Source organism: Onychomys torridus, chromosome 5 (assembly GCF_903995425.1).
Source record: "Onychomys torridus chromosome 5, mOncTor1.1, whole genome shotgun sequence".
Lineage (NCBI taxonomy): Eukaryota > Metazoa > Chordata > Mammalia > Rodentia > Cricetidae > Onychomys > Onychomys torridus.
Window position 1 is genome coordinate 21,258,522 of NC_050447.1, and position 26,129 is coordinate 21,284,650.

At 45.8% G+C, this 26,129-nt stretch overlaps 1 protein-coding gene and 1 long non-coding RNA gene across 3 annotated transcripts in view; one reads left to right on the top strand and one right to left on the bottom strand.

Moving 5' to 3' along the window:
* Window positions 1-227: 227 nt before the first annotated feature.
* LOC118584391 lies at window positions 228-4,289 on the bottom strand. Its single transcript, XR_004945027.1, has 4 exons — window positions 4,087-4,289; window positions 3,860-3,968; window positions 2,068-2,162; window positions 228-297 (listed from the first exon to the last, which is right to left on the bottom strand). It is a non-coding gene; the product is annotated as an uncharacterized LOC118584391 (long non-coding RNA).
* A 1,414-nt stretch (window positions 4,290-5,703) lies between these two features.
* Window positions 5,704-26,129, top strand: part of Gnao1 (G protein subunit alpha o1) — a 159,419-nt gene continuing 138,993 nt past the window's right edge. The window contains exons 1-2 of one of the 2 annotated variants that reach the window (XM_036188697.1): window positions 5,704-6,613; window positions 6,808-6,850. In XM_036188697.1, the coding sequence (XP_036044590.1) occupies window positions 6,496-6,613; window positions 6,808-6,850 (161 nt within the window). In that variant the 5' untranslated portion in view covers window positions 5,704-6,495. The remainder of the gene's footprint in view (window positions 6,614-6,807; window positions 6,851-26,129) is intronic. The other variant, XM_036188696.1, reaches the window with a different exon arrangement.

Sequence of the window (26,129 nt, forward strand, 5' to 3'; positions counted from 1 at the left end):
GGCCAGCCTGGTCTAAAGAGAGAGTTCCAGGACAGGCTCCAAAGCTACAAAGAAAAACCCTGTCTCGAAAAAAACAAAAAAACAAAAACAAACAAACAAAAATCCACCTACTTTCTGCGGGAACAAACAAAAACAGCTCTACATGGGCTGGAGAGTTGGCTCAGTGGTTATGAGCACTTACTGCTCTTGCAGAGGACCTTGGGTCACCTCCTAGTTCACAACCACCTGTAGCTCCAGTTCCGGGGGAATCTGACGCCCTCTTCTGACTTTGGTGGGCTCCAAGTACACACCTCGTCCCTGTAAATACATATAGGCAAAACACTTATATACATAAAATAACTCTTTTTTTTTCTTGGTTTTTCAAGACAGGGTTTCTCCGTAGCTTTGGAGTCTGTCCTGGACTAGCTCTGTAGAGCAGGCTAGCATGGAACTCACGGAGATCCACCTGCCTCTGCCTCCCGAGTGCTGGGATTACAGGCATGCGCCACCACCGCCTGGCATAAAATAACTCTTTTCAAATTACAAAAAGAAGAAAACATTCTTTTAAAAAACAGTTCTATTTGCAAAGAACACTGTGGTAATAAATAAGGCCTTGGTCCTAGAAGACTAATGAGCTAATGCATAAAATGTGTTTGAGCTGTGTGTGTGCAAAAGGCTCTATGGAGACAGGAAATACAAGAATGTAAGAAAACGTTGTGTCTGGAGATCCTTTGTCTTCTGAAGAACAGAGTAAGTATTACATAAACTACTTGCAAGTTGTGTATGTGAAAATTCACTCTGTCAATCCAGCCAAGGTAGGTTGAAGAGTGTTTGTTGTTATTTCCATAATAACAAATCAAAATCTGAGCTTCTGATGAAAGATTTCCCAAGAAAATTCCAACACAAAACCATGACTATTAGGTTATGCCCTCATATTAGGCCAAACTTCAATATCAAGTTCAGCTCTTGGTCAGTCTTGCTTGCAAAAAAGCACTAGTCCTTGCCCCTTCCAACACGCCAAAGAATCCCTGTAGGACTCCCTTGCTATCCTAATTGACAAATGCTTAAACATTCAACATCACAAAGCACATTCTCTTTGGGGTACCTGGGCCATCAAAGAATATTCAACCAATAATGTTAACAACTGTAACCAGATAATGGATTTTTCATAACTTAAGAGTTCAATTCAATGATATACAAATATTTATCTGCTTTTTCATGCAAGCCCTTTTTCTGAAAAGTATACAAAACTCTTATTTCTTAACAATTACACATAAGAAAATTAATTTTTCATGAGCCCTACAAAATAACAAAATGAGACACAAAAGTTAGCCAAGTATTTTTTCTGATAGGGATGTCAAAAGCATTGTACTCTCTTCTCACAAATGCTTGTTGGCCAATAAATCTCCCATTTGTTGGTTCAAAATCAGTATCCTTTCATGTCATAGGACTTTACTTGATGACATTACCTTCTTGAACCCAGTGATTCTTAAATATTTTCTAGAATAACCAAGTGGAAAATTTTTCCTAGGGAAAAAAACCCCAAATGTCAGAGGTGAGAAGAGCTTTTATATATATATATATATATATATATATATATATATATATATATATATATATATATATATATTACCTGATTAAGCTCTTGCCCCTACATAAGTGACTTTAGTTAGCAAATACTATGATAGCAGGTGGACAAGGGCCATTCTCGACCTTAACCTTTTGGGATACAAAGAAAACTCTTTTCCTTCAAAGAGCTTACTTTCCAGTAGCAAGTTTCCCAAAGAATATTAGGAATCACTTGAGGAAGAAAGTGTGATTCTAGAAATGATCCCTAGGCACCACCTCAGACTTACTGAGCTGAGAATTCCAGAAATGGAGCTCCAGGATCCAAATTTAAAATACAAATATAAATTTATATAAACATAAAATTAAAGCATCTCAGATAGTTCTACAGATAATAATGTTTAAGGACCACAGCACTGGTGGTCTGAGAGACATGCACAAAATATGTCAGAAAGAAATATCAATTGAGGGATTGTCTTTTAGACACATAGAAAAAAGAAAAGAAACATTGAGATCACCTACCTAAAGCCTATGCCGGCTACATGAGAGCTGGGAGTCCTCTTGATGCCATGACTCCCTAGTCTCTAGAAGTAGAAGGCTGTGCAGAAACTCCTTTCCTGGAATATGCAAGATAGTCAAAGCACCTTTGAAGTTAAAAATATGATATATGATGCCTGTGTAGTACGATAAACATTTGACTAAGGGTGGGGTGAGAACTGTTTTCTGACAAAAAAAAATCATCAGAAAAAACTAATTCTGAGAATAATATAAAATAAAACCAAAGGGAATCTGTCTGTGGTCTAGAAGTCCTAGTTCTTAATATTAGAACTGTAATTTCTCCATTCCCACAGGAATTAATTGTGGACCAATTTAATATAGTTAGAATTTTTATTATTTATAATTTATAGAAAACTGAGATATTCTCATCCTTTCTTCCTTTGGGGGAATCAAAATATGACTGGGTTTGAGATTTTTGGCTTTCTGATTTGAGCATGCTTGACATATTATAAAGCATGCTTATTTTCAGCAGTAAAACTGCAAAGATTCATTGACTCATTAATGAGTGTGCTGACCACAAACAATTTATTTAAGTCCTGAGTGGGGGTTCAGCTTGTTCATCTGTAAAATGGGTACCAGGCTGTATCTTATTAAATCAAAACGCTCAAGGCCTTGTAAGAACTCTCTGAAATAAAAGGGTTTATTGAGCCATTACAGATACTAATCAGAAAAATTAACAACTAGGTGCTGGGACAAATTCGACAACAACCACCATCCTGTTGGGCTAGATGGCCAACTCCCTAGCTCTAAAAAGCTGGAGTACTTTACAATGAAAACATTGCTACGTACATATTATTTACACTGAATCTACATTGGCTACTGGTAACAAGGGTGGGGTTACCCAAAGCAGCAAAGGCTTTGTGATAGGAGAGCAACCAGAGAAGAAGCCAGGGCCTCTGGATTGCTTAGGGTTGCAAGAAGGATACCCTAGGCAGTCAGAGCACATTTGAGTGAAGCTGTTAAAGTATATTCAAGAACATAAAAACAGCCTTTTGTTCTCTGGGGCCTATAGCTTACTACGGGTTAACCCTCCCTACCATCTCTCTTTTCTTACATCCTCTAGTGGTTTGTAATTAAATGTAGGACATCTCAGAATGTTTCTCTTATCAATCTGTCTTCCTGGCCTAGGCTCTTGCCACTCATCCATGGCGCTTCCCACACTAGTCCTAACTGAGGTTTCTGTGGGAGGATCACATGGGATAATTTTTGTAAAAGTGCTCCGTAAGCTGTAAAGCACTATACAGATGAAGTGGATTATTATTAGTCTTTTATGAAACTCAGCCATAAAGACGCAAAGTGACCCAGAAAAAAAAAAAAAAAGAAAGAAAGAAAGAAAGAAAACAGGGTAGGCAAGTCTGAAATACATCTACAGTGTTGGAACACAGCCTTCCATACACAGTCAGTAGGCTCTTAAGAAGTACTGAGGGGGTGGAGAAAACTCAAGGCACAGGTTTGTGCCTCTGCCATCTAAGGACTGACAGCAAGTAGAAAGACATGCACCTGGCATCAAGGATGGCTTCATATACAGTCAGAATGCCCCCAAGAGCATCAGGTCTTTACTTGAACTCAGACCTCCCCGCCAGAGCTGAGGATCGAACTCAGGGCCTTGCGCTTGCTAGGCAAGCACTCTACCACTGGGCTAAATCCCCAACCCTCAGGTCTTTACTTGAGGGTCACTTGATAAGAACACTAAACACATTTCACAGAGCAGTGCCCCACCCCGCCCCACACACAATGAAGTGGTTCTACCTTTTACCTTCAGTCCTTCAAGCGCAGTCTTGGAGAAATGGCAGAACTGCAGTGGGAGGAGGGAAGGCTGTCTCTGCATCCGGTTCATGGCAGATCTGCACGACTGCCCGCAACGTCTGCAGGAAGTAAGGTCTGGAGATTATTGGGCGCCTGAGATCTCTATTTTGGATCTGGAAGGATGATTTTAGCGATACTTGATTTTAAGCCAAATCAGATTCATCCTCTGATACTAACCTCACCCAACCTAAACAATTAAGAAGATGGAAATGGGGGGGATGATTTATTTGCTGTATAAAACAACTGTAGAGAGTTCTTTTGTCAGCTTCCTAGGAAAGACAGAATATGATCAAATTGGAACATCCCATTGTGTTGCATTTAAATTTTGATAGCCACCTGTAGAATGAGGCAAACCCACACTGGGAAACACCAAACTTAAAAAATGCAGGAGAAAAATATTTTTTCTGGGTGGGCCTTAATTACCCCCCACCCCCCCCCCCACCCCCGTTGCAAATGTATTTTTATGCTGGGTGACATTTGCAAAACAGGATTTTTCTCCCCATTGTTGAAATGAAGCAAACAAGCTTACTTTCAGAGCCACAGAAATGCCCAACTATTAGGGGGGAAAAAACATGTTTTCCACTGGCCACTTGCCTGTCTCTGCCTTGGGCCGCCTTGCCTGCTGGCTCCTCTCTCTAGGAAGGCCCCTGGGGCTGCCTGGTGGAACTGACTGTAACGCTATTTTGTGCAGTAAGAATTAATGTCTTCAAACAGAGACCACCCAGAACATGACCAGTCTTTGGCAACTGCCTACTGGTTTCCCCAGGGTTGGGGTTAGCTGTTTGCGGAATAACTGACCCTGGTTTCTGGGTCTTTATTTGAGAAGCCATGGTCATGGGTTTATTTCTTCTTGTAGTTTGTTACTTTACGATGAAAGGAGGGAGAAACCTCTTCCTCTCATCGAAAATCTATGAAGAATTCACTACCGGTTTATGTTCTTTCTGGGAATCTAAGAATCCAAGAACCAACCAAGCGAGACCGGCCATCACAGAGAGAAAATTTTAAGGAAACAAGCATTTGCTAGAGGCTTTCATGAACGACTGCCCCTGGGCCTTTGGCATCAAGCCACCTCTAGCATCCACAGTGCTGGTGGGGATCTCGCGGTAAGGTTCACGCTGGCCCAGGGAGGCAAAAACTCCTGCGAAACAGGCCGTGCCGCTTCTCTGCCTGCTGCTGTCCTCTGCACGAGGCCAGCCTCTGCACACGCGATGCTCAGTAAGTGCGGACCCGGGAAGCAAAAGACCCGAGTCCGTCACTGGGCCCCAGCGCTCAATTATGGCGTGCGCGGGCTTATTGGGACCCACTACCTCCTCACATCTGCCGAGGCACTACAGCTCGGCTTAGGTAGGGGCTCTGTCTCCAGAACAATCGCAAAGGCCAGCTGCCGGAGACAAGATGCCAGAGCCTGGGAGAGAGACCTGGAAGCAGGAGGCTCCGGCCGCGGGCTGGGGCCGCCACCTGACCAGCGGGCTCGGCTTGACAGGAGGCGGGCCCGGCGCACGAGCCCGGCCCGGGTGGGGCGGGGTGGGGCGCAGGCGCGCGCCCGGCCCCAGGCCCCGCCCTCCCCAGCCCCGCACGCACCCCGAGCCGCGCGGGGGAGGGGGACCCGAGAGCCGGCCGCGCCTCGCGCGCGCGCCCGCTAGCTGACGCGGCCCGCGGGCATGCGCTCCGCCCCCGCCCGCGCCGTCCCCCGGGCCCGGCGCGCGGCCCTGCTGACGTCAGCGGGCGGCTGGCGGAGCGCTGCGCAGGACCCCGGGCGCTCGCTCGCGCGCGGCGCTCGCCTCGCCCCCTCCCCGCCCGCCCCGGCGCGCGCGCGCGCGCGTGTACCCAGCCCTCCCTGCCCGCCTCTTCTCGCGCTCCCCGCTGGCCGCGGCTCCCTCGCGCTCTCCCCGTCTCCTCTCCGCTCCGCCGGGCGATGCCAGCTCTGGGCCCCGGCGACGCCGCCTCCCGCTAGAGATCTGCCCCCTCCCCCGGCCCGACCCCCTGCCCAGCCCTGCCCAGCGCGCGGGGGTCGGAGAAGGCGCTGCGGACGCACCGACGGCCGAGGAGCGGCGATGCACATGCACTAGCGGCACCCCCTAACTCACTCCCTCCACACCCCGCGCCGCCGCCGCCTCCACCTTCTCCGCCTCCGCCTCCTCCTCCTCCGCCTCCGGCAGCCGCGGCAGAAGGACCCACCCTGCCCCCCACCCCACCCTCCGCCGGCTCTGGCTGCGGATCCAGCCTCGACTCCTATTTTATTTATTTTGGGTCGTGCACTAGCCTCAGTGCCTGCAGCCCGCGCCTCCCGGGCCCGCGGGCGCCTCCTCCCTCGGCTCCGGAGCCCCAGACCCCGGCCGCCCGCACCTCGACACCCCCAGACCCCGGCCAGCCGCCGCTAGTCTTCGCCGCTGGAATCTTGATAGAGGCTGTCTTTTTTGGGGGGGTTCTGGTCTTTCGACAATTTTGTTTCCAGCCAAGGAGAGGATATCGTGATTTTTTTCCCCTTTGAGCCCAGGCTCTGCTCTTTTGGGGGGGGGGGGGGCGCGCCGACCCGGGGAGTCGTGCCAGCCGAGTCGTGCGGGCTGTGGCAGGGAAGGGGCCACCATGGGATGTACTCTGAGCGCAGAGGAGAGAGCCGCCCTCGAGCGGAGCAAGGCGATTGAGAAAAACCTCAAAGAAGATGGCATCAGCGCCGCCAAAGACGTGAAATTACTCCTGCTGGGTAAGGACCTCGGTAGCCACCCTCGCCCCTCGACCCTGGCTGCAGTTCTCCCACCGGACTTGCGCCACGGGAGGCCTGGTCCCGGAGTTGGCACCACTATGTGCCCTGGAGCGCCCACCCCTTGCATGCTTTGAAGCCCCCTTCCCATTCCCCTGAGCTGACACTCACGTTTTTCCCCCCCTCTGTCCCAACAGGGGCTGGAGAATCAGGAAAAAGCACCATTGTGAAGCAGATGAAGTAAGTCCCTATGGCATTGGGATCTGTACTTTTATTAAGAATAATTTTTATACCGTTTTTATTATCGTGCTCGCCCACATTGCTGTCCAGGCCTGGTTTTTTAATTCGTGCACACAGAGACCTGGTTTTGCCTCCCCTCCCCCACTCCCTACGTTGGTTCTGGGTCCCCCACCCCAACGCCTGGGGTGGGTGTTTTGGGGGAGGGAAGGGGAGCGCCTGTAGTTGTATGAATGACACTGTCCGCCATATTGATCAGAACACCACACTATTGGCGTGATTATGATCATAACTCTTGCTCGTGGAGTATTTCGTGTGTTTTGCTGCCTCCATTTCTGTCTCTGCCTCATTCTACTTCTCCTCCTCCCTCCACCCCACCCCTGGAATCCCACTTCCCCCTGCTTCTCTTGGGGCAGTGATTTTGAACTTGACTAAAACATGGAGGGGACCCAGCCCTGGCAGATTGGGGTGGAGAATACAGTGTTTGCTGTTCATGAGTTCGGTGCTGAATTCTTGGAGGCTATGGCTTCGACCCCCTCCCCCTAAGGGAGCAAGGGTTGGGGAAGGGGCGTGCACTAGGGGGAAAGGGTGGATGTCCAAGCGGATGTGACAGGCAGAGGTGGAAAGGGGACGCTGACTGAAAGCCTCATCTGCCCTCCAGCCCCTCTCCTCCCTGGCCCTCCAGCCTTTGCTTTCCCAGCAGTTTCCTGTCACTGTGTAGCCTTTATCATTACATTTATTTACACTGCTTAGGCCGGGTCCCTGTAGTCTACCTCCAATGCGGATTTCAGGCCCCACTTACCACCGCCCCCTTCTGCCTTAGATATCAGTTTCCCCTCCTAATTAACTGGGGGTGGATTTGAGTGATGGTTGAAAATTAAAACAAAATGGGATATTCCTTCCTTTCCACATTTCCCCAGTAAGGAGCCTCCCCCCTCCTCCCCACTCACTGGCTTGCTTCTTGCCCCATTCACTCCACAGCTCCTAGTAAGCCTACGGGCAGCTTTGCCTGGGGAGGGGTGGCCGGCAGGGAACGGGTGCGTGCCTTCCGGGCCTCCTGGCCCTGCTTCCGTTGGCCTGTCAGTTCAGGACGGAGGAGTTCGTTAGGACCGTTTAGCGAGGATTCCATGTCGCTTTGCTGTGACACCTTCGTGCACACACAGCTCCTAATTAGAGGTTGTTGTGCAGTAAACAAAAATGATTATTTTTCAACTTGACAGAATAGCCGAAGTAATTGCATCCCGTAGGAAAACAATGGAAAATAAAAACCCCTTTCGAGGGAAGGTGGGTGGGAGACAAATTGTGCTTGCGGTTTCAAAACCAAGAAGCAAAAATTCTTGCATGTGTAAAAGGCATGACAAGCGAGTTCCAGGCGGCGCCATGATGGGAGTAGCGACTAGGAGACAGCCCCCCCCCCCCCATCTGCTTAGCATGTTCTTATTTGCGTTCGAGAGCTCCCGGGGGCCTTCTTCTTACAGGCCCCTTCGGCTAGCCTCACCCTTCTGAGCCACCAGTAATTTGGCCTGGGGTTTCTCTAGGGCTTGTGCGGTCCAAATGGATGGGGAGGCGGGGCCTGGGGAATTGCTATTTGCAACAAGGTGCATGTTGCATCTGCCTGGAGCACTCGCGGGTCGTGAAATGCAAACCGCGCCACCTCTTTCTCCTTAGGGGCAGGTTTCAAAACTTCACAAGTCTGTAATCCGCTGTGGCAGGCTCTCAGTCCGGTAGAAGCCTCGGCCTCCAGAACTGGGGTGAGGTTTCAGCCGTTGCAAGTGGTGGACAGCGCCCAGCCGAGGCTGAAAATGTCGTTGGGGCTGAGCTCGGCTGCGCTCGGCTCAGCTCGGCCTGGTCTGGGCGCGGGGCTCGGAGAATCTCGACAGTGTTCGGAGCCCAGTCGGGGTCCTGACGGAGAGGGCCGAGTGGCTTCGGCTTCCGGAGCGCCCCCCCCCCCCGAAGACATTCGGAAACCCTCGGCGAGGGGAGAGCAAATGAGGTGGGGGTGGATGGGAGAGGATGGCAAAGTAACTTTGCATCCACCAAAAGCAGCTTGCTACCTGCTTTTCCTGAACATGCCCCATAAATTAGGTTGATTTAATAAGAAGTTTAAAAATATGTACTGAGTCCCCAAAAGGGTAACTTGCCTTTTTTATTCAAAGAAAGCTGAGCTCTCTGAGGAGATCTGTGTGCCACTTTAGAATGGAAATTCCTGATTAAGGCCTAGGGCACAAAATCTTAAGGAAGGCTATAGGAGACTTTCTGAGGAAAGTCCTGCTTGTCTTATATTGGGTTGCACTGGGATGGGGTGTGTGTATGAAATGTCTGATGTTTGATTCAGTTAAATCAGAAATCTGAGCATTTTTCTCTTTTCCTGCATTTCTCCCTTTTCTCACCCCCACAAGCACCTTTTTTGTGTGAAAACTGCCTATCAAAACTGAGATTCTTGTGATTGATTTTCGTTTCCTAAAAAATAAAATAAAATAAAGTATAAAAAAAGAGCAAGATGCAATAAATTTCTTTAGGAAATAGTTTGCCCAGAAAGTCCACCAGAAAATATGCCCATGCCAGTTTTGCCACAGAAGTCCCAGCTGACCTGTCCTCCCGAAGCATTCATGAATGGCAGTTTTTCCTATGAGCTTGGCTTGAAATAAATCAGATCAGGGCCTTGTGCCAAGCTGGATGCAGGACTTGTTTTATTAACCACAAAATGTGAGATTGGTGTCACTGTATCCCAGTGGCAGAGTCTTTGGAACCCTCATTTCCAGAGATGGGTTTTGAGATCACCACTTGAGTGAGAGTCATTTGTAGCTAGGAAGATTGTACTTTCTGGGTGGGGCCAGGCCAGAAAGCCTTGGTAGCATTTGCAGAAAGCAATTTCCTGTTTCCCTGTGCAGTATGATTGCTGACGAGCGTGTCAGGCCATATGTGTGAGTTAGTTCAGATGCTGTGTTATTTCCCCTAGGCAGATGAAACTAGATGGTTACAGAGTCCACTGTAGGTGACACCCTATGAGAAACCAGTGGTTTCTGGTAGGAATTGGGGCCTGGCAACCTAGCCCTTTGGCTTGGGAGGAAGAATATTGATATTCGGATGTTATCAGATCCTTTGCCATCAGCATTTTCAGAAGAGCTGGGAGCCGCTGCCCTCAGCTTGTGTTCTCATCAGGTTGTGGTGTGCTGACTGGGAAGAGGAATAGGAAGATGTGCCCATAGTAGCTGAGATGCAGCCATTAAGGACTGGCAGCAGATGCAGCTTAGAACGGTGTTATTACCCTCATCAGCCTAGGAACATTACAGAGACTGACCTTTGGAATTTTTCTGCTCAGTATAAGTCATAAGGGAATACTTACATCATTTTCGGAAGCCTAATTCTCGAGTCTTTAAAATCTTTTGTAATTTTAGTGTGTGTGTGTGTGTGTAGAAGGCAACTTTGTGGGGTCCACTCTTCTACCTTTATGTGGGTTCAGAGATCAAACTCAAGTTGCCATCCTACATAAGTGCTCTATCCACGGAATTTTCTTGCCAGCACTCCCCTGGCCTCCATTTTTTTTCTTTTCAGCGTGCGTGCCTGTGAATTAGTGTTTGGAAGGTCTCTGTCATGCAATACAAAACATTTCAGTTCTGAGAAATCAACAGTGATGATTGAGATGGTGCAAATATAGTTTCACATATCCTGTGAATAACCAATGCCTCCTTTTTGCTACATGGCATTCAAATAACTTTGCTTGTTTTAGGAGTAAGCTTACCTATGATATAACCTCATCATTTTTCTGATAATCAGTGATGCCTTTACACAGACTAATAAAAATTTTAAAGAGAGTATAAATTTTATTGGATTTCTGAACCCTTACAAAAACTATCTTAGGATTATAGTTTATGAAGCATAGATTCAATAGCATAACATTTTAACTGACTTCCCTGTTTGAACAACTTGGACCTGATAGTGTAAACTGCCCCCCGGAGTTGTTCTGAACATTACAGTTTGCCTTGACTGAAGGTGTTGAGTTTGTTAGGGTGCTTAGCTCACACTCTCAGGAGCATTCGATTTTTGTTTTATTTTTTAGTAAGTAGAGTTTGAAGTTTGCAGAAAGATGTGGCTTGCTAGCTAGTAGACTTCACCTCTATATAGACAGAGTAAAATGGAGCATTTCAGATATACATTCGTTTCTAGGGTACCTGTTCAGTGCAATTTTTAAACAAGTTTAAGGATTTGCCTATTGAAGATATCACTACTCATACAAATATCCCAACCCTTACAAGTGGTTTTAGTATACCACTTTGTCAGGGAAGGTGCTGGTTTTGAAAGGTCATCTGCTGCGAAAAGATGGTAGTTTCCTCCTCCCAGCGGACCTTGACTTTATAACTGGGTGTCAAGACCCTTGGTTGGCTGCTTCAAGCCTGTGTGCTTTCGGCATCTAGTAAGTGACAGGCATTGATAGCAGGCAAGGTGGGAACTTGCAGCCAGTCCTTGGTGAAAGTCCAGCCATCTAAAAGGGCATTTCTTACCCTTGCCCAAAGGCCTCCCGTGGCGGTAGCAGTCCACTGAGAGCTACTCTTCCAGATCGTTGGCTTGCTGTTTCTGCAGTCTCTTCATTGGCTGTTTCAGCATCCCTCCCCACTTGTCTCCATGTTTATCAAATAGATGCACCTTGCTCTCTGGAGACAGTGTGAGTGCAAACAGAATGTCAGGGCAGGTAGCAGCAGGCGAGTTCTCCTCTGCTGATGGACGGTGCTGTCTCCCTTCTTGCTGTTCACTGAGCTGTAAATACCAGCAGACCTTCTTGCCAGAAGAGCAGCCAGTAGTTCACCTGATCTCATCAAGAATTGCCTGTGCAATTCTTGAACCTCAGTGGTTTCTGCAATGGAGCCTGTGTGCTGTGGAGAAGGCTGCCATTGTTAGATTAAGTAGGTGAAGCTTTATGCAGATTGACATGGCTGAATAGGAATCCAGAATTTCTTTTCTGTGCACAGGAAGCTGGATGAGTGCTGGCTTGTTTCTTTTAAACCTGGAGCTCTAGATCCTTCTGTGCATCTTAGGAGGCCACATCTGTTAAAGTTAGGACAAGAGCATTCGTGGTTTTCAGCTGCTTGGGGTATACTGTGTCAGTTAACACTGGAGATTTGAGCAGAATAGGCCCTACTTTTCTGACATGTGCTCAAGTGGATTCAATTCCCTGTATGCCATGTGGTCCTAGGTTTTTATAACAGTGGTCCTCAACCTTCCTAATGTTGTGGCCCTTTAATTCAGTTCCTCATGTTGTGGTGACCCCCAACCATAAAGTTATTTTCATTGCTACTTCATAACTGTAATTTTGCTACTATTATGAATTGTAATGCAAATACTTTCTGGAGATAGATGTTTGCCAAAGGGTTCACGCCCCATGAGTTGGGAACCACTGAGTTAGACTTGTTACTGCAGGAGCCCACCTTAATCTGAGAGACAACTGGCAAGCCAATGGCAGGGATGATTCCAGGCTGTAAAAAAATTGGGAAGGGTTACCCTCAAAACTGACTCTAGCAAAGAACAACTTTTAATTCTGAAAAAGTGGAAAGGAGTATATATGTATGTATGTCTACGCATATAACTCCATGGGCTTGAAATCAGGTGCTGTGAGGGGATCACTTCACATTTGTTGACTGCCTAAAGGCCTAAAGGTGCTCCAATGAACTTTTTTACAGGAATTTGCTTAAACTTACGTCCTATTTGATTTTATCCCATCTCTCACATTCTGCCACATGGTCCTGGTAGAAAGGACATTGTTCAACAATCAGCAGTTAGCAGATGGAACAAGAGAGGAAAGAATGGCAGGCTGACTGGTCCAGGCAAATAGATAACCTCTTACTTAGAGAAGCAGGTTGGCATGCTTCTCTGGAATGGAGAGAGGTTAAGAACGTTCTGCATCCAGGCTGCTGGCCCCAAATTTTGACTCGACTACCAGTCAGATGTGTGAGCTTAGCTAGTTACCTCTTGACATCTCAGCTTTCTTGCCTATGAAATGGAGTTGGTAATAAAAGCAACTAATTAAAGTTTATACAAGAATGAAATGAGTTAACATAGGAAATAGACTTACGGCAGTGCCAGGGACATAAAAACAGTATACGAAGGTTAGTTGAGGTTCATTCCTTTGATTGGTTAGTGGGTGTTTCCTTCCCCATGTAGTTCTCTTGTAAGTCTGGAACATAGCTGACATAGGAACCGTAGAAGAGGGCCACTGTGGTTCACACTTTTCTTATGGCCTCTTCCCCTTGCCTACTCTGCAGCGTCCCTTATATAACAAATCATGTTGTCGTAACTGATGACATTTTTGATGGCGCAGTTGCTTAGCCCAAGAGAGTGGGATAATGTTACAGAGTGGGAAAGAGCACCGAACCAGGAGTCCAGACCAACAGCTCTGCCTCTGCTCTTCTGAGAACAGTTCCTGGAAGAGCTGGACCAAGTGTGCCCAAGTTCCTTAATGGTCTGTGAAATTGAGAGTGTAGCATGCTCTCTCTCTCTGTCTCTCTGTCTCTCTGTCTCTGTCTCTCTGTCTGTCTCTCTCTCTCTCCTTCCCTCCCTCTTCTTCCCCCTCTCCCCTTTTCCCACCTCCCCTTTCATCTCCCTTTCTTCTCCTTCCTCCTCTTCCTCCCCCAAGCATCTTGCAAAACTACACATAAAAAGCATCAATTATGGTTCTATCCCTGTGATACCAGGGAAAATACTTTTAAGGGTCATATAACTGTACAGTAGAACCTATACCACAAAGCTTTGCAGGCCTGCAAAGTTATAGTTCTAAGAAGCATTTTGACAAAGCCATGGCTAACCAAACTTTTCATGCAGTTATGGTTCCCAAACCAAAGAGGTCAATCCAAAAGAGTCCTGGTAGTAGGGAACAGGATGTCACTGGGAGGAGAGAGAACCAGAGAGAAGTGATTTGTGGCTTCTAGGATGCTCAAAAGTGGAAATAGCCATGCCTTTCACCATGGAGGGCTGCATCTAAAGGAACATGTCTGGGGTCAGGTGCCAAAGGGCCAGGGAATTGTAATGGGGAAATGTGTTGTAATTTTTACTCATTCACTGGTTGACTCTGGGCAGATCATTTAGCCCTTCTGGGCCCCAGTTGGTTTATCTCTTAACTGGTGCTAGCTTTCACTGTGAAATTTCTCTATTGTCTTTTCTAGTTCTAAGATAACAGTGAATGCAGAGAGAAACCTAGAAGCCTGAAGTGGGGGAGGGGGGTTGGTTAGTGGGAGTATTTGCCACCCACAGCTTTTATCTGCTGAGCTGTCTTTAGTTCTAATATTCTTCACAGAGAAGAGGAAAAATATTGTGCTTTTCATAGAATCCTGCAAGACTAATAGAATTTGCCCCTTAATTTGTCAACTGTCTGAGAAGCAAGTGAAATGGAGAATGGAAGGTAATATACAAGAATAAAACTCCATGGCCAAGGGTTTACCCTGAGTCCTAGGTATGTCTTAAATCAAGATAGGTTTTCTGTAGAAATTTGTTACCTGTAAGCCAGGAGAGATGCCATGCACTTATAAGCTTAGCAAAAGCACCAGGGTCACTTCTGGGGGTCAGCTCAGTTCCCACGGGGACTTTAAGACTCTGTCTCAGAAGAGGAAAGGGGAGAGGAGGGAAATACTACAGAGAAGAGTACCTTCCCTGTGCTGTAGACATTACTCGTTACCCTGGGTTGTCCTCACCCCTGTGCACATCACAAATTGTAAGTGAATTAGATGTTAACGTGCTTCTTCCTTAGTGGTCTAGGTGTCCCTTCCCCACCAAGACTCCCGGAAAGTAAAGACTTGTTTTCATGTGTACTCAACACTAAGCCTAGTGCAAAGCTGCAAAGGAACTGCTCACAGGATACTGACTGAAGAAAAGAATAAAAAAAGATAAGGTGCACAGGAATGTACCTTGTTGTTTTGCATAAGTCAGAATAATATTGAAAGCTCTTAGTGAATAGGCCACTAAATCTGTTATCTTCATTTGAAGGTTCTCATCAACCCATAAGGAAATGGCATTTCTGTCTTACAGATAAGAGGCAGGGATCAGAAATGATTAAATGGCTTGTTCAATGTCATACTAGTTAATAAGTTAGTGACAAGGCTCATTCAGACAGTGATTTGTCTAATTCTAAACCTCTCTTTTCCATTGTAACTCTACAGTAGGTCTTAATAGATGGCCACCACTGGTATGGGCAGTGGGAAACTGGAATCTGGGGGTCTGAAACTCATCTATAAATGGTATGGCATCAGTTTTGGCTAAGGTTGGTGACTGAGAGACTAGTGTGGGCCCAGTGATACTGATATTCCTCTGAATGTAGTAGTGCTAGTGGTCCTCATTTATCACATTGATTTAGATGCTAGTACTTGTATTCCCCAGGAACCACGCAGAGAGCTCCTGAAATCATTTTCCATCCCTGTTGTTGAAGTGTGAACCATGCTCCTGTGGCAGCAAAAAGAAGTTGCTTCTGAAAGTGTTGGCTTTGGCTCATGAAGGTGGCTTAGAGAAGACTGGGAAGACAGGAAGGAGATCCACCCATGCACTCGTCCACAAGCATGAGGCCAGGGTATCATGGAGGTAGAGAGATAGGTCTCACTTAGTCCCAATCCTTGAGGACTGCAGAACTTCCTTGTAAGAGGCTCTTATACTTAAGGTCAAAAAGTTCATGATGTCTGTGTGTGCACTATACTATGTGAAGACAGAAGTTCAAGAAAGTTACCTGAAAGGAAAATGGCATGTGGGGTGAAACCAGACAAATGGTAGTTAGCCAGGGGGAAAAGGGGGGCCAGTAGAGGACCAGAACGTCCCAAGGCTGGATATGTCACCACTCAGAAGATGCTAGGAATGTGAAGTAAATAGTCTGGCTAGGGCTGTATGTGAGAAGAGTGTTACAAAACGAATTAGGGAGAGTGAGACAGACACAGATCATGGAAGGGCTAATGTGCTCATGATGGATTTATTCTGGAGATAAACTGCCATCAAAAGGAAATAGATAGCAGGATCAGAGGCTGAAAGAGCAGATGGAAAGGTACTTGTGCAATCCAGGTAGCAAAGTGTTAAGAACTAACTGAAAGCAATAGGAGGGGGTGGGCAAGGTGGAGGGAAGACAAGAAGAGGGCATATTTAGGCAATGAGGTGATTGAATTTGCCTGAAGATTGGTTGAAAGCTTGATTGAGGAGGAGAGCAGTTTTGGGAGTAATGACGAGAGTGTGTCCAGGATTCCTGGTTGGGGCCTCTGGTGGGATGGTTGTCATTCTTTTAGATAAGAAGAAGAAAAGGGGAAGATGTAGGGACAGAAAATACGTCCATGTGGGCACTGAGTGCTATGGAAGCTGATTACTTCAACAGGCCAAGTGAGACGGGTAAAAGGTGTGCGTGCATACTCACAGAAAGCTCAGGAAAAATAATTTGAAAAGAAGGGCCTGAGAGATGGAGAGGAAAGGGGACCCAAGGCAGAGCATGATCATGAAAATAAAGGAAAGGCACGGCTCACTGAAGATGAAAGAGTGGCTGTAGCTGAGTCAGATATTGTCCTTGTTAGAGAAGGTGAAGACCGGCAAGTGCCCATTGAGTCTGGCAAGTGGGTGATTTGAGCAAGAACAGTTTGCACGGAGCCATGGGAGAAAGACCACACTAGAGTAGGTAGGAGTGAAGTATGTGGGTTTGAGGACGTTGATGGGGTCCTGAATGGAGACCTGCTTAGCCCACACACCAGCCTTGGAAGGAAGAAGACTAAGGTAAGGAGCGACAGGGGAGGTCTGGAGGCTGAGGAGGCTTTTATTTTTATTGTTCTCTTGGCTACCATGGAAAGGCTTGGGTTCCTTGGAAATCTGGGGCTGCAGGGGTTCAACAGAGTCAGAAATTGAAGGCAAAAGAAAGGCAATAAGGCAGGAGCAGAGTCCCTCTCTCCAGTTCCCATGATGGGCTGCTTGAACTGGACCTAGCCATCCATCCCTTCCCTGGTTCTGATGCGGCCCATAAGAATGGGAATGTGAGGAGGAGCTCAGGGAAGGGGGAGGCTCCTACCTTTACATTTCTTTTTCTTCAGAAGTGAGAAGAAGGAAAGCTGTGCTCATTTACTGGAACTCCAAGGGCTTGTTACATTTGTTCTATTCAGACCACGATCCATTCACATATCCAGTGTTTACCTACGTCCTATTATGTGCTAGGTCCAGCTGTACTTAGACATTCACTGGTGAACAGGGCAAGTTTCTGGGAGATCAAGCAGTCTCCTCATAAGTCTCCTCATTTTTTTTGAGTCAGAATTTTGAGGCAGACCTTAGGCAGATCATAGAGAGTTCCAATCCTTGCTCTCAGAGAGCTGGATTCATCAGAGAAGACAACCAGAGACCTGAGGGTGATGAGCAGGCAGCAGTGGGAGGTTTGGTTTGGGCAGAAGCTTGGGTTGAATTGGGATGGGTTTGATTGGAGAAATGAAAGCTCAGTAGATGCCTCTTCACTGGCTGCAGTGATTGACAGCCCCTCATGGTGGGGGGCATGTGACTTAAACTAGGCCTTTCTCTGGGGTTTTTATGAAAAAGAAGCTGTTCAGTTGTACCCAGTGTGGGGCTAAGAGGGTGAAACCCCAGGGTTGTCTGAGGCCAGGTTTTCTCATCTACATTGTCTCCTCCAGAGAGAAGCTTGCTTACAGTGAGGTAGACTGAGTCTGTGAGAAACTGGGAGAAAGGGAATGGGGAGAAGAGAGAGGAAGCCTGAGAGACATCTGATGGTGTTACTGCAATTTCTGAAGTTCGGGGAACAAAGCAGATCCTGCCTTTCCTACTAACTTACCTGACTAGTTTTTGTTGTGGTAGTGAGTACTGAACCCAGGCCCTTGCACATTCTACCGTGTAAGTGCTTCTACCACTGAGCTGTAGTCCCAGGCTTATCAAAACTCATTGGAGCTGGGGTTCTGTCTCTTACAGCCATAATCAATCTGACAGAAGGGTAGGAGCCTGCAAGGAGACCTAAGAGCACTAGGGAAAGCCCAGAACCAGAGCTTGAGCATGGGCCCTCATAGGGAGTACAGCTGGGCAGTTTTGTATCTGAAGAGTTGGAGGCTTCAGGAGATAGGAGAAGTGGTAGGAAAGGAGGAGGAAGTCTGGCTTTGTAGCTTCTCCTGCAGAGGTGGAGGAAAGAAAATCTTGGAGGAGGTCCAGATGAGACCTAGTGTCTGATTGAACATAGGGATGAAAGCATCCTTCCAGTTTGAATATGTGGATTCTGCTGGAGTCCACGCCAGCAGGCCGGAAATCAGAGTAACGGGAAAAGCCATGGCTAAGGAGAAACCAGGTCAGACCTGAGCAGGAAGTTTAGGGTCTCTAGAGTCACTTTCCGGAAATTCTGAGCAGTTGTTTGGGAGGAACTTCTTGAGCTTAGAGGAGGGTTCTAGTCTAGGAGAATTGGGCTCAACTTCCTTCCTGGTAGGATCTTGGGAGTAGACGTCATTCCTTGGAGAGCATATACAAGTGGACAGGAAGAAATCACATGGCGGAAGTGAGCCAGGGCACCTAACTGCGTGGGTCCCTGTGGGAAGCTCCACCTAGCCAAAGGGACCGGAGGACAGAGAGTGAGGAAGCTGAGGGTGCCAAAGAGGGAATGAGCATCAGGAAGACAGGACAGAGTCAAGGCTCTGGTAGTTGGTGATTCAAACTATTGACCTTTGAAAGGACAGGAGCCAACTCAAGAAAATCTCAGTGACAGAAAGAAATCTGGACTAGGGGTCAAGAAACTGAAGTCCATGTGGCCTTGGCAAGTTCCCTAACTTCTCAAGGACTTGGTATTCTACATGTAACATTTGGAACCTGGACTTATCTCTTAAGTTTCTGGTTCCGTCCTGAGATCACAATTTAAATCCTGCTATTCAGCAAAACAGATGCTCTCCCGGCAAGGAATTCCCTCCTTCTCCCCTGGCCATCCCCAGGTGAAATACTAGATATAACAAAATCACCCTTTCCTTTCAAGACTCTAGTGCTAAGAAAGAAAGAAACTGGAGAATCAAGGAGTTGTAGACACTTGTACTTGTTGGTCCATGTGCTCTCTCCCCTGAGGATGTAGAGCCCACCAGGTCAAGATCCTGGGCTGCAGGAAGGACAGGTGCTGCTGTCCCACAAGAGGCTTGCTGCTGATGACTGCAGAATAGAAAGGGATCCCTAAAGGAAGGCTTGTCAGCCTGACATGGCTACGTCCCCAGCCAGGGCAGGTGAAAAGGAGCCCAGGAACCTATGTCTTAGGAGATAGACTATCTCAAGGACACCACTGAGCAAAAGGCCCTTGCCATATCTCCTCATTCTTCCACAGCCCCAACAATGGCAGCACTGGGGAGAGGTGGTAGAATAACAGAGGGGAGACCCTAGTTCTTGAGTACCCCCTCGTTCTCCTGCACCCCCATGTGAGGTTATACGCTATTTCTTCTTTGGATGCTTCCTTAGAATTGTAGCCATCAAGGGCCTTGCTACTCTCTAATGTTGGCACATGCTTGTTTATTTTACAAATACCAATGAAGGACCAGCTGCTTTTTGGCACTTTGTACTCTTCCAAGAATAGAGCTCAATAGGATAGACAAAGCCTCTGTTCTCAGGACATGACACCGTTAGAGAAGAAAGAAAGGAAGGGAGGGAGGGAGGGAGGGAGGGAGGGAGGGAGGAAGAAAGATGAAGCTGTTTCATAGAGTGGTGTGTGTCCCCGTGGAGGAAATTGGAGTTAAATCACACACACACACACACACACACACACACACACACACACACACACACACACACATGTGCACACGTGCATACTATTGTAGTTTACTTTCTTTTGCTGTAATAAACACTATGACCAAAAGCATCTTTGCAAGGTAAGGGTTTATCTTATGCTTTACAGTCCATCACAGAGGGAAGTCAGGACAGCAACTCAAGGTAGGAACCTGGAGGCAGGAGCTGAAGCAGAAACTGCAAAGATGTTGCTTACTGGCGGATGTCCTCTGGCTTGCGTAATTTACCTGTCGTATGTAGTCCAGGACCACCTGCCTAAGGATACCACAGCCTAAAGTGGGCCAAGCTGTCCTACATCAATTAACAGTTTAAAAAAATGCTCCAACAGACAAGGACACAGGCCAGTCTTGCAGACGGTTTCTCAGTTGAGATTCCTTCTTCCCAGGTATGTCTGGGTTGTGTAAGATTGGCAAAATAACCATGCCACACACTGGGGCGGGGTAGAAATGTAAAAGTTAAATTTAAAAGTCTAAAAGATTCCTCTGTGTACAGGGAAAGACAAAAACCAAAAGATAGAAATTGTATCAGTGGTTTCTAGGGCCGAGGATGCAGGTTGAGGGGAGGAGTGGCCTGTAAAGGCATACAGGGGAGCGTTTGTGGGAGGTAAAAATATTCCATGCCTTAATTGTGTTCATGGTTGCACAGTTGTGTATTTTTTCAAAAGGGTGAATTTACTCTGGGTAAACTATACTTCAGTAAACTTTTCTAGTAAAATACACAGGGTGCCGTGCATGATAGGACATACCTGTTACCATTGCACTCAGGAAGCTGAGGCAGGAAAATGGACAGTTCAAGGCCTGCCTGGGCAATAGAGAGAGACTATTTCAGAAGGGGGAAGAGGGATGGGGTAAGAGAGAGTTGAGGGTAAATGTGACTAGGGTGTATTATATACATTTATGAAACAGTCAAAGGTAGTTTTTAACAAAAATTAAGATAAAAAGGAACCATGGTAAGCCTTAGCAAAACCTGTCTACTGTGTGGAGGGTGGTGGCAGGGAAGTCTAGAGGGAGAGGCCACCCCACAGGTGGGCAGCTCCTACATCCCTGCCTTCCTCACAGTTAGACCGTAGACTTGCTGTTCCTCAGGACTTCCTCACATCAGTTTATTGGTGTGTGTTCCTAGTTTTCCTGTTTACACAGCTTTCCTTTACAACTGGTTTATAAGCCTGCAGTGGATAGAAGCCATCTGCTTCATGGTACTGGCCCACAGGATGTGCTTATTACAATATCCCTTACATCTAAGTGGTGCCTTCAAGTTCCTCATCCCTTTGAGCCATATCTAGTCTAGCTGCACAGATGTCACTGTGTCCCCAGCTTATAGATGAAGAAACCAAGGCAAAAAAATTCACAAGGCAGCGTCCAGACGCCTGAGCTGTGGAGATATGGGGTTTACCCTTTGCTTAGGCGTCAGCGTGGTATGTGGGGAAATTACTCAGTTTCTCTGAATCTCAATTTAATCATTGACAAGAGACAAAAAAATAACACATTGCAAATACACTGTGAGGATTCAATGAGGTGGCACAGCTGGGAGCATTTAGCACATATCTCAAATTCCTCAAATGGTAGCTATTGGTATTTTAGTATCAAGATTGTTTATCCGAGTCAGCGTGGCCAGCGCTGCACAGTGGGATCCAGTATTTTGGGTCCCAGAGTGTCTTCTGCCGTGGCAGAGCTAACTCAGTTCAGGTTGTTCTTGTTACCAGTTGCTTAGTTCAGAGCTAGCTACTTTTTACCAACTCAGGTGCTTGCAACATAGCTATTGATTATGTGTGGCGTGCTCACCATGGCAGGGCACTGTAGAAAGATTATCATAGAGTCAAAAGGAATTTCACTCCTGCCCTTCATAGCAGAGCTGTCTTTGTAGTTGGTGAGCTCTGCAGCCACACCAAGTAGAAGCTGCCCTGGGAGCTCCCACCAGTGTAGAGGTCTGGGAAGACTCCCCGAAAAGAATAACATTGAAACTGTCTTCAGGGCTGGAGGGGTGGCTTAGTGCTTAAGAGGGTCATTCTTCTAGAGGATCCAGGTTCCAGCCACAGTACACACATGGCAGCTCACAACTGTCTGTAACTCCAGTTCCAGGGGATCTGGCCTCCAGGCACTGTATGCACATGCTGCAGACACAACTTGCAGGCAAAACACCCATATATATAAAAATTAGTTAATTAATTAGAAAAAACAGTTAATTAAGGGGCTGCAGAGTCGCCTCTGCAATTAAGAGCATTGGCTGCTGATGCTTTGGATGTTTCTCTCCAGCCCCTTATATGTAATTGTTACATAAAACAAAATAGACACAAATGCATTTTCCATCTCTTTTGAATGTTTTTAAAAGGCAGTGCTTAAGTAATTATCAGTAGGTGAAAAGACAGGATATTGCTAGTACCCAGGAATGTCTCTAAATATCCCTTCTTGGTCCTCGCTCCTTTCTACTCCCTGTGACCTTGGCTTTTCTGATAGGTGTGTGACAGGTTTTCACTCTTTCTGGAGAGTTTCCCACCAGTGTGTGAATCCCTTAATCGCATGTCTAGTGTTTGCCTGAGCTTCACATAATTGGAACTCTACCACTAGATGGCAAGTCTTATGATCTTTCTTTCAATGTTATATTTGTAATATTTATCCAAATTGGTATATATAGCTGGAATTTGTTCATTTTCATTGTTATATAATATTATATAACATTCTGTATCATTCATTATTATGGATTTTTAATGTTTTTATGGAGCACCCAGAAATATTTTGAATGTTTATGAAAATATATAGTGCATATTTCTTTGTTGTGTAGGACTTACTGTTATACCCCAGCCTTGACTACTACTGCCATTTTAAGTCTGGGCCAATTGCAAAGAATGCTGATTTGAATAGATTCTTGTGTGCGAGCGTGCGTGCGTGCGTGCGTGTGTGTGTGTGTGTGTGTGTGTGTGTGTGTGTGTGTGTATTCTGAGGCATGTGCATTTTTAAAAGGTTCTGAAGTGGGATTGCTAAGGACTGTAACTGCATTAGCTAGTGTGCAGCACGTTCCACACACTGTGACAATCACGCTTTCTCTCACTAGCGGAGGACATCCCTGTTGTCAGCCCTTTTCTGTTCTGCAGCTTATGGGTTAATGGTTTTCCTGTGTCCCCCACCCCCCCGTCTTCTAGATGAGTCCAGAAGCGGAATAAATAGTATTCCGTGTGTTTATTGAGCAGTGGTTTCCTTGCTTGCTGAACTGTCTTCCCTGGGTTCTCATTTTCTCTTGGTTTGTAGGAGCTCTTCCTGCTTCTGCATACTGGTCCTCCTCTGTTTCGGTTTGCAAATGCTGTTCAGTACCTGGTCTTCTCACCTTGTTGATGGTGGTGCATCTGTGATAAAGAAATGTCCTTATTTTTAATAGGCCATACTTTTTTTCTCTTATAACTAGTGTTTTCTGTGTCATAATTAAGGAGCTTTTCTTTCAAGGTGACAAAAACTGTCCTCTTTTTGTCACTATCTTCAGAAACCTTTGAGGCTTTCCCCCTTTCCTTCGAAGGTCTTTAGTACACCTGTAATTACTTCTTGTGTGTGCTGTGTGATGGGTCCAGTTTTGTTCCCCCAGATGAATGCTCACCTATCCCAGCATCACTTATGGAAAGGCCATTCTTGATGTCCCTATTCTGTGAGGCTCTCTGTGCCTTCAGTGATGTGTTTGTATCATTAAATCAGGGAGTTTCATGCCTGATTTTATTCCTAATCCATCACCACACTGTCTTAATTACTATATAAAGTGTCATCATATTTGATTCAGCAAATCTCTTTTGCCTTTTCTTTTTTGCATGCCTAAGCTTTTGGCCCTTTGAGTACAAATGCTAGAATTAATTTTTATGTACATATGTATGTACACACACATTCCTTTCTTGTGATTTTGATTCTTTGAATTCTCTAATCTGTTTGATTAGAATTGATGTCTTTAAATTTCTAGAGTCTTCCTAATCCATGAGCATGTTATGTTTGCTTAGGTTATCATACTTTATATTGTAATGTTTTCCTTAGCTGTCTGATTACTTTTTGTTAATTCATAAGTAGATTCTTAGTTCCTACCGTGGTCTAGTAATTGCTCCTTCAAGATTATCTTTAGAGCTGCTGACCATCCCACCATTGTCTGTGTTCCGATCACATCTCTTACGGTGGTCAACATCAGCCCACGTCATAGTTACCCAGAGTCATAGTTCACCTTAGGGTTTGCCCTTGCTGTGTAGCCTTGGGTTTAGACAAATGTGCAATGGCATGCGCCACTCATTATAACAGCATACATAGAATTTTCACTGTCCCAAATCTTCCTGTGCCCCCTCTATTACTAATCCTTCCTCCTCTAAGCCCTGGCAACCACTGATCTTGTCACTGTGTTCATAGCTTGCTCTCCTGAATGTCACAGAGTTGTAAGCATGTGGAATTGCAGCCTTTTCAGACTTCTTTCACATTTCCTTCGTCTGTATTCATGGCTTTAAAAGTCCGTTTACTTTTAGTGCTAAATAAGATTTCATTATCTGAATTACCATAGATTTCTGTTTTGTTCCTCCTTTAAATCAGTGTATGCATTTGGTTGAAAGTCTTCATTGCTTTCAGGTCTTGGCGATTATTTTTGTGGAGGAGTTACTAGCTGCTATACACCTCTGAGTGCAGGCTTTGTGGGAGACAGGATTTGAGCTCTAGTGTTCTACCAAAGAACACAATTGCTGGATTTCATAAAAGAAGATGAAATTTTGAAAAGACAAACAAAACAGTTACCACTAAATTGTTCCAGAGTGACTGACTGTACATGTTATGTCCCCACCAATAATGAATGACGGCTCCTGTTGCTCCATGTTCTTCCCAGCATTTGCTGTGGTCAGTGTTGTGGATTTTCATACGTGTGTGTAGTGGTTTCTTATTAATGTTAACTTCTTTAATGACATGTGAGGTTGGATATCTTTTCATTGGCTCATTTGCCGTCTCTGTGTCTCCTTCAACAAGGTGTCTGTTGTGGTCTTTTGCTCAGTTTTTTGTTTCTTAAGATTTATTTATTTATTATGTATACAGAAGAGGACGCCAGATCTCATTACAGATGGTTGTGAGCCAGCATGTGGTTGCTGGGAATTGAACTCAGGACCTCTGGAAGAGCAGTCGGTGCTCTTAACCTCTGAGCCATCTCTCCAGCCCCTTTTGCTCAATTTTTAAAGAAAGTTGTTCTCATCCTTATTGTTGAGTCTTCAGGATTAGTATCCTTTGGTGCTGGAAAGATGGCTTGGCAGTTCAGAGTGGGTGCAGAAGAGCACGGCTTGGTTTCCAGCCTCTATGTAACTCCAGTTCTGGGAGTGCTCACACCATCTTGTGGTATCCACGGGCATCTGCAACTCACATGCACATACCCGCCCCCATATATATATATATATATATATATATATATATATATATATATATATTCACACAATTTAAAAATAAAATAATCAGTATAATTTGACTAACAGTCCTTTGTTAGCTATGGTTTTTTTTGTAAATATTCTCTCTTAGCCTGTGCCTTGTGTTCATTCTTTTGATGTTGCTTTATAGAAAATTTCTTTTTGTTGCTCCTGGTATGTAGAAATATAATTCATTTTATGGACTAATTTTTGAATTCATCAACCTTAATTTTTGTGTAAATTCTAGTAGTTAATTCCTGTGACTGGAAGCAGAATAAGAATGAATCCAGTCTTATTTCTTCTGATTTCCAAAGAAATAATATTAAGGAGAGACTGGAGAAAGCCAGCTTGGGGGAAGAAAATAACATTTCATTGACTCTTGTTTGAAATGCATTGTAGATGAATTGCTAAACAGTTTTGTTAATAAAAACCCAGAGCCAGATATTGGGGTAAAAAACTGAGAGATCAGAAAAGCAGAAAGAAGCTACCATGTTCTTACCACTTGGAGATCCTTTGCCAAAGAGACCTACTCCCTGTATACCCACGCCTATATGCCTTTCTGTTCTGCCATCTCATTTCCTCTCTCTGCCCAGCTACATCACTTCCTCTTCCTGCCTGGCTCTGTCACTTTCTGTCTGTCTGTACAGATCTCCAGACTTTTGTTTTGTGTTTGTTTTTGTTTGTTGTTTTGTTTTTTGAGACAGGGTTTCTCTGTGCAGCTTTGCGCCTTTCCTGAAACTCACTCTGTAACCCGGGCTGGCCTTGAACTCACAGAGATCCACCTGGCTCTGCCTCCCAAGTGTGTGCTGGGATTAAAGGCCGCCACCACCACCGCCACCACCACCCGGCCGTAGATCTCCAGACTTTTATGGCTGGTGCTGGAATTAAAGGTATGTACCTGGGTACAGGCCACACCTGGCTCTGTACCCAGTGTGGCCTTGAGCTCACAGAGATCTAGACGGATCCCTGCCTCCCGAGTGATAGAATTAAAGGCATGTGTTACCATTGCCTGACCTCTATGTTTACTTTATTGGGGTACACAGATAAAATATCACCACAATGCATAATACATAAGGCCAGTTTGACTTTCACTAGAGAAAGGTCATGATATCCCCACTTCGTATATAGGCAAAGTAAGATTCAGGGAAGTTATCC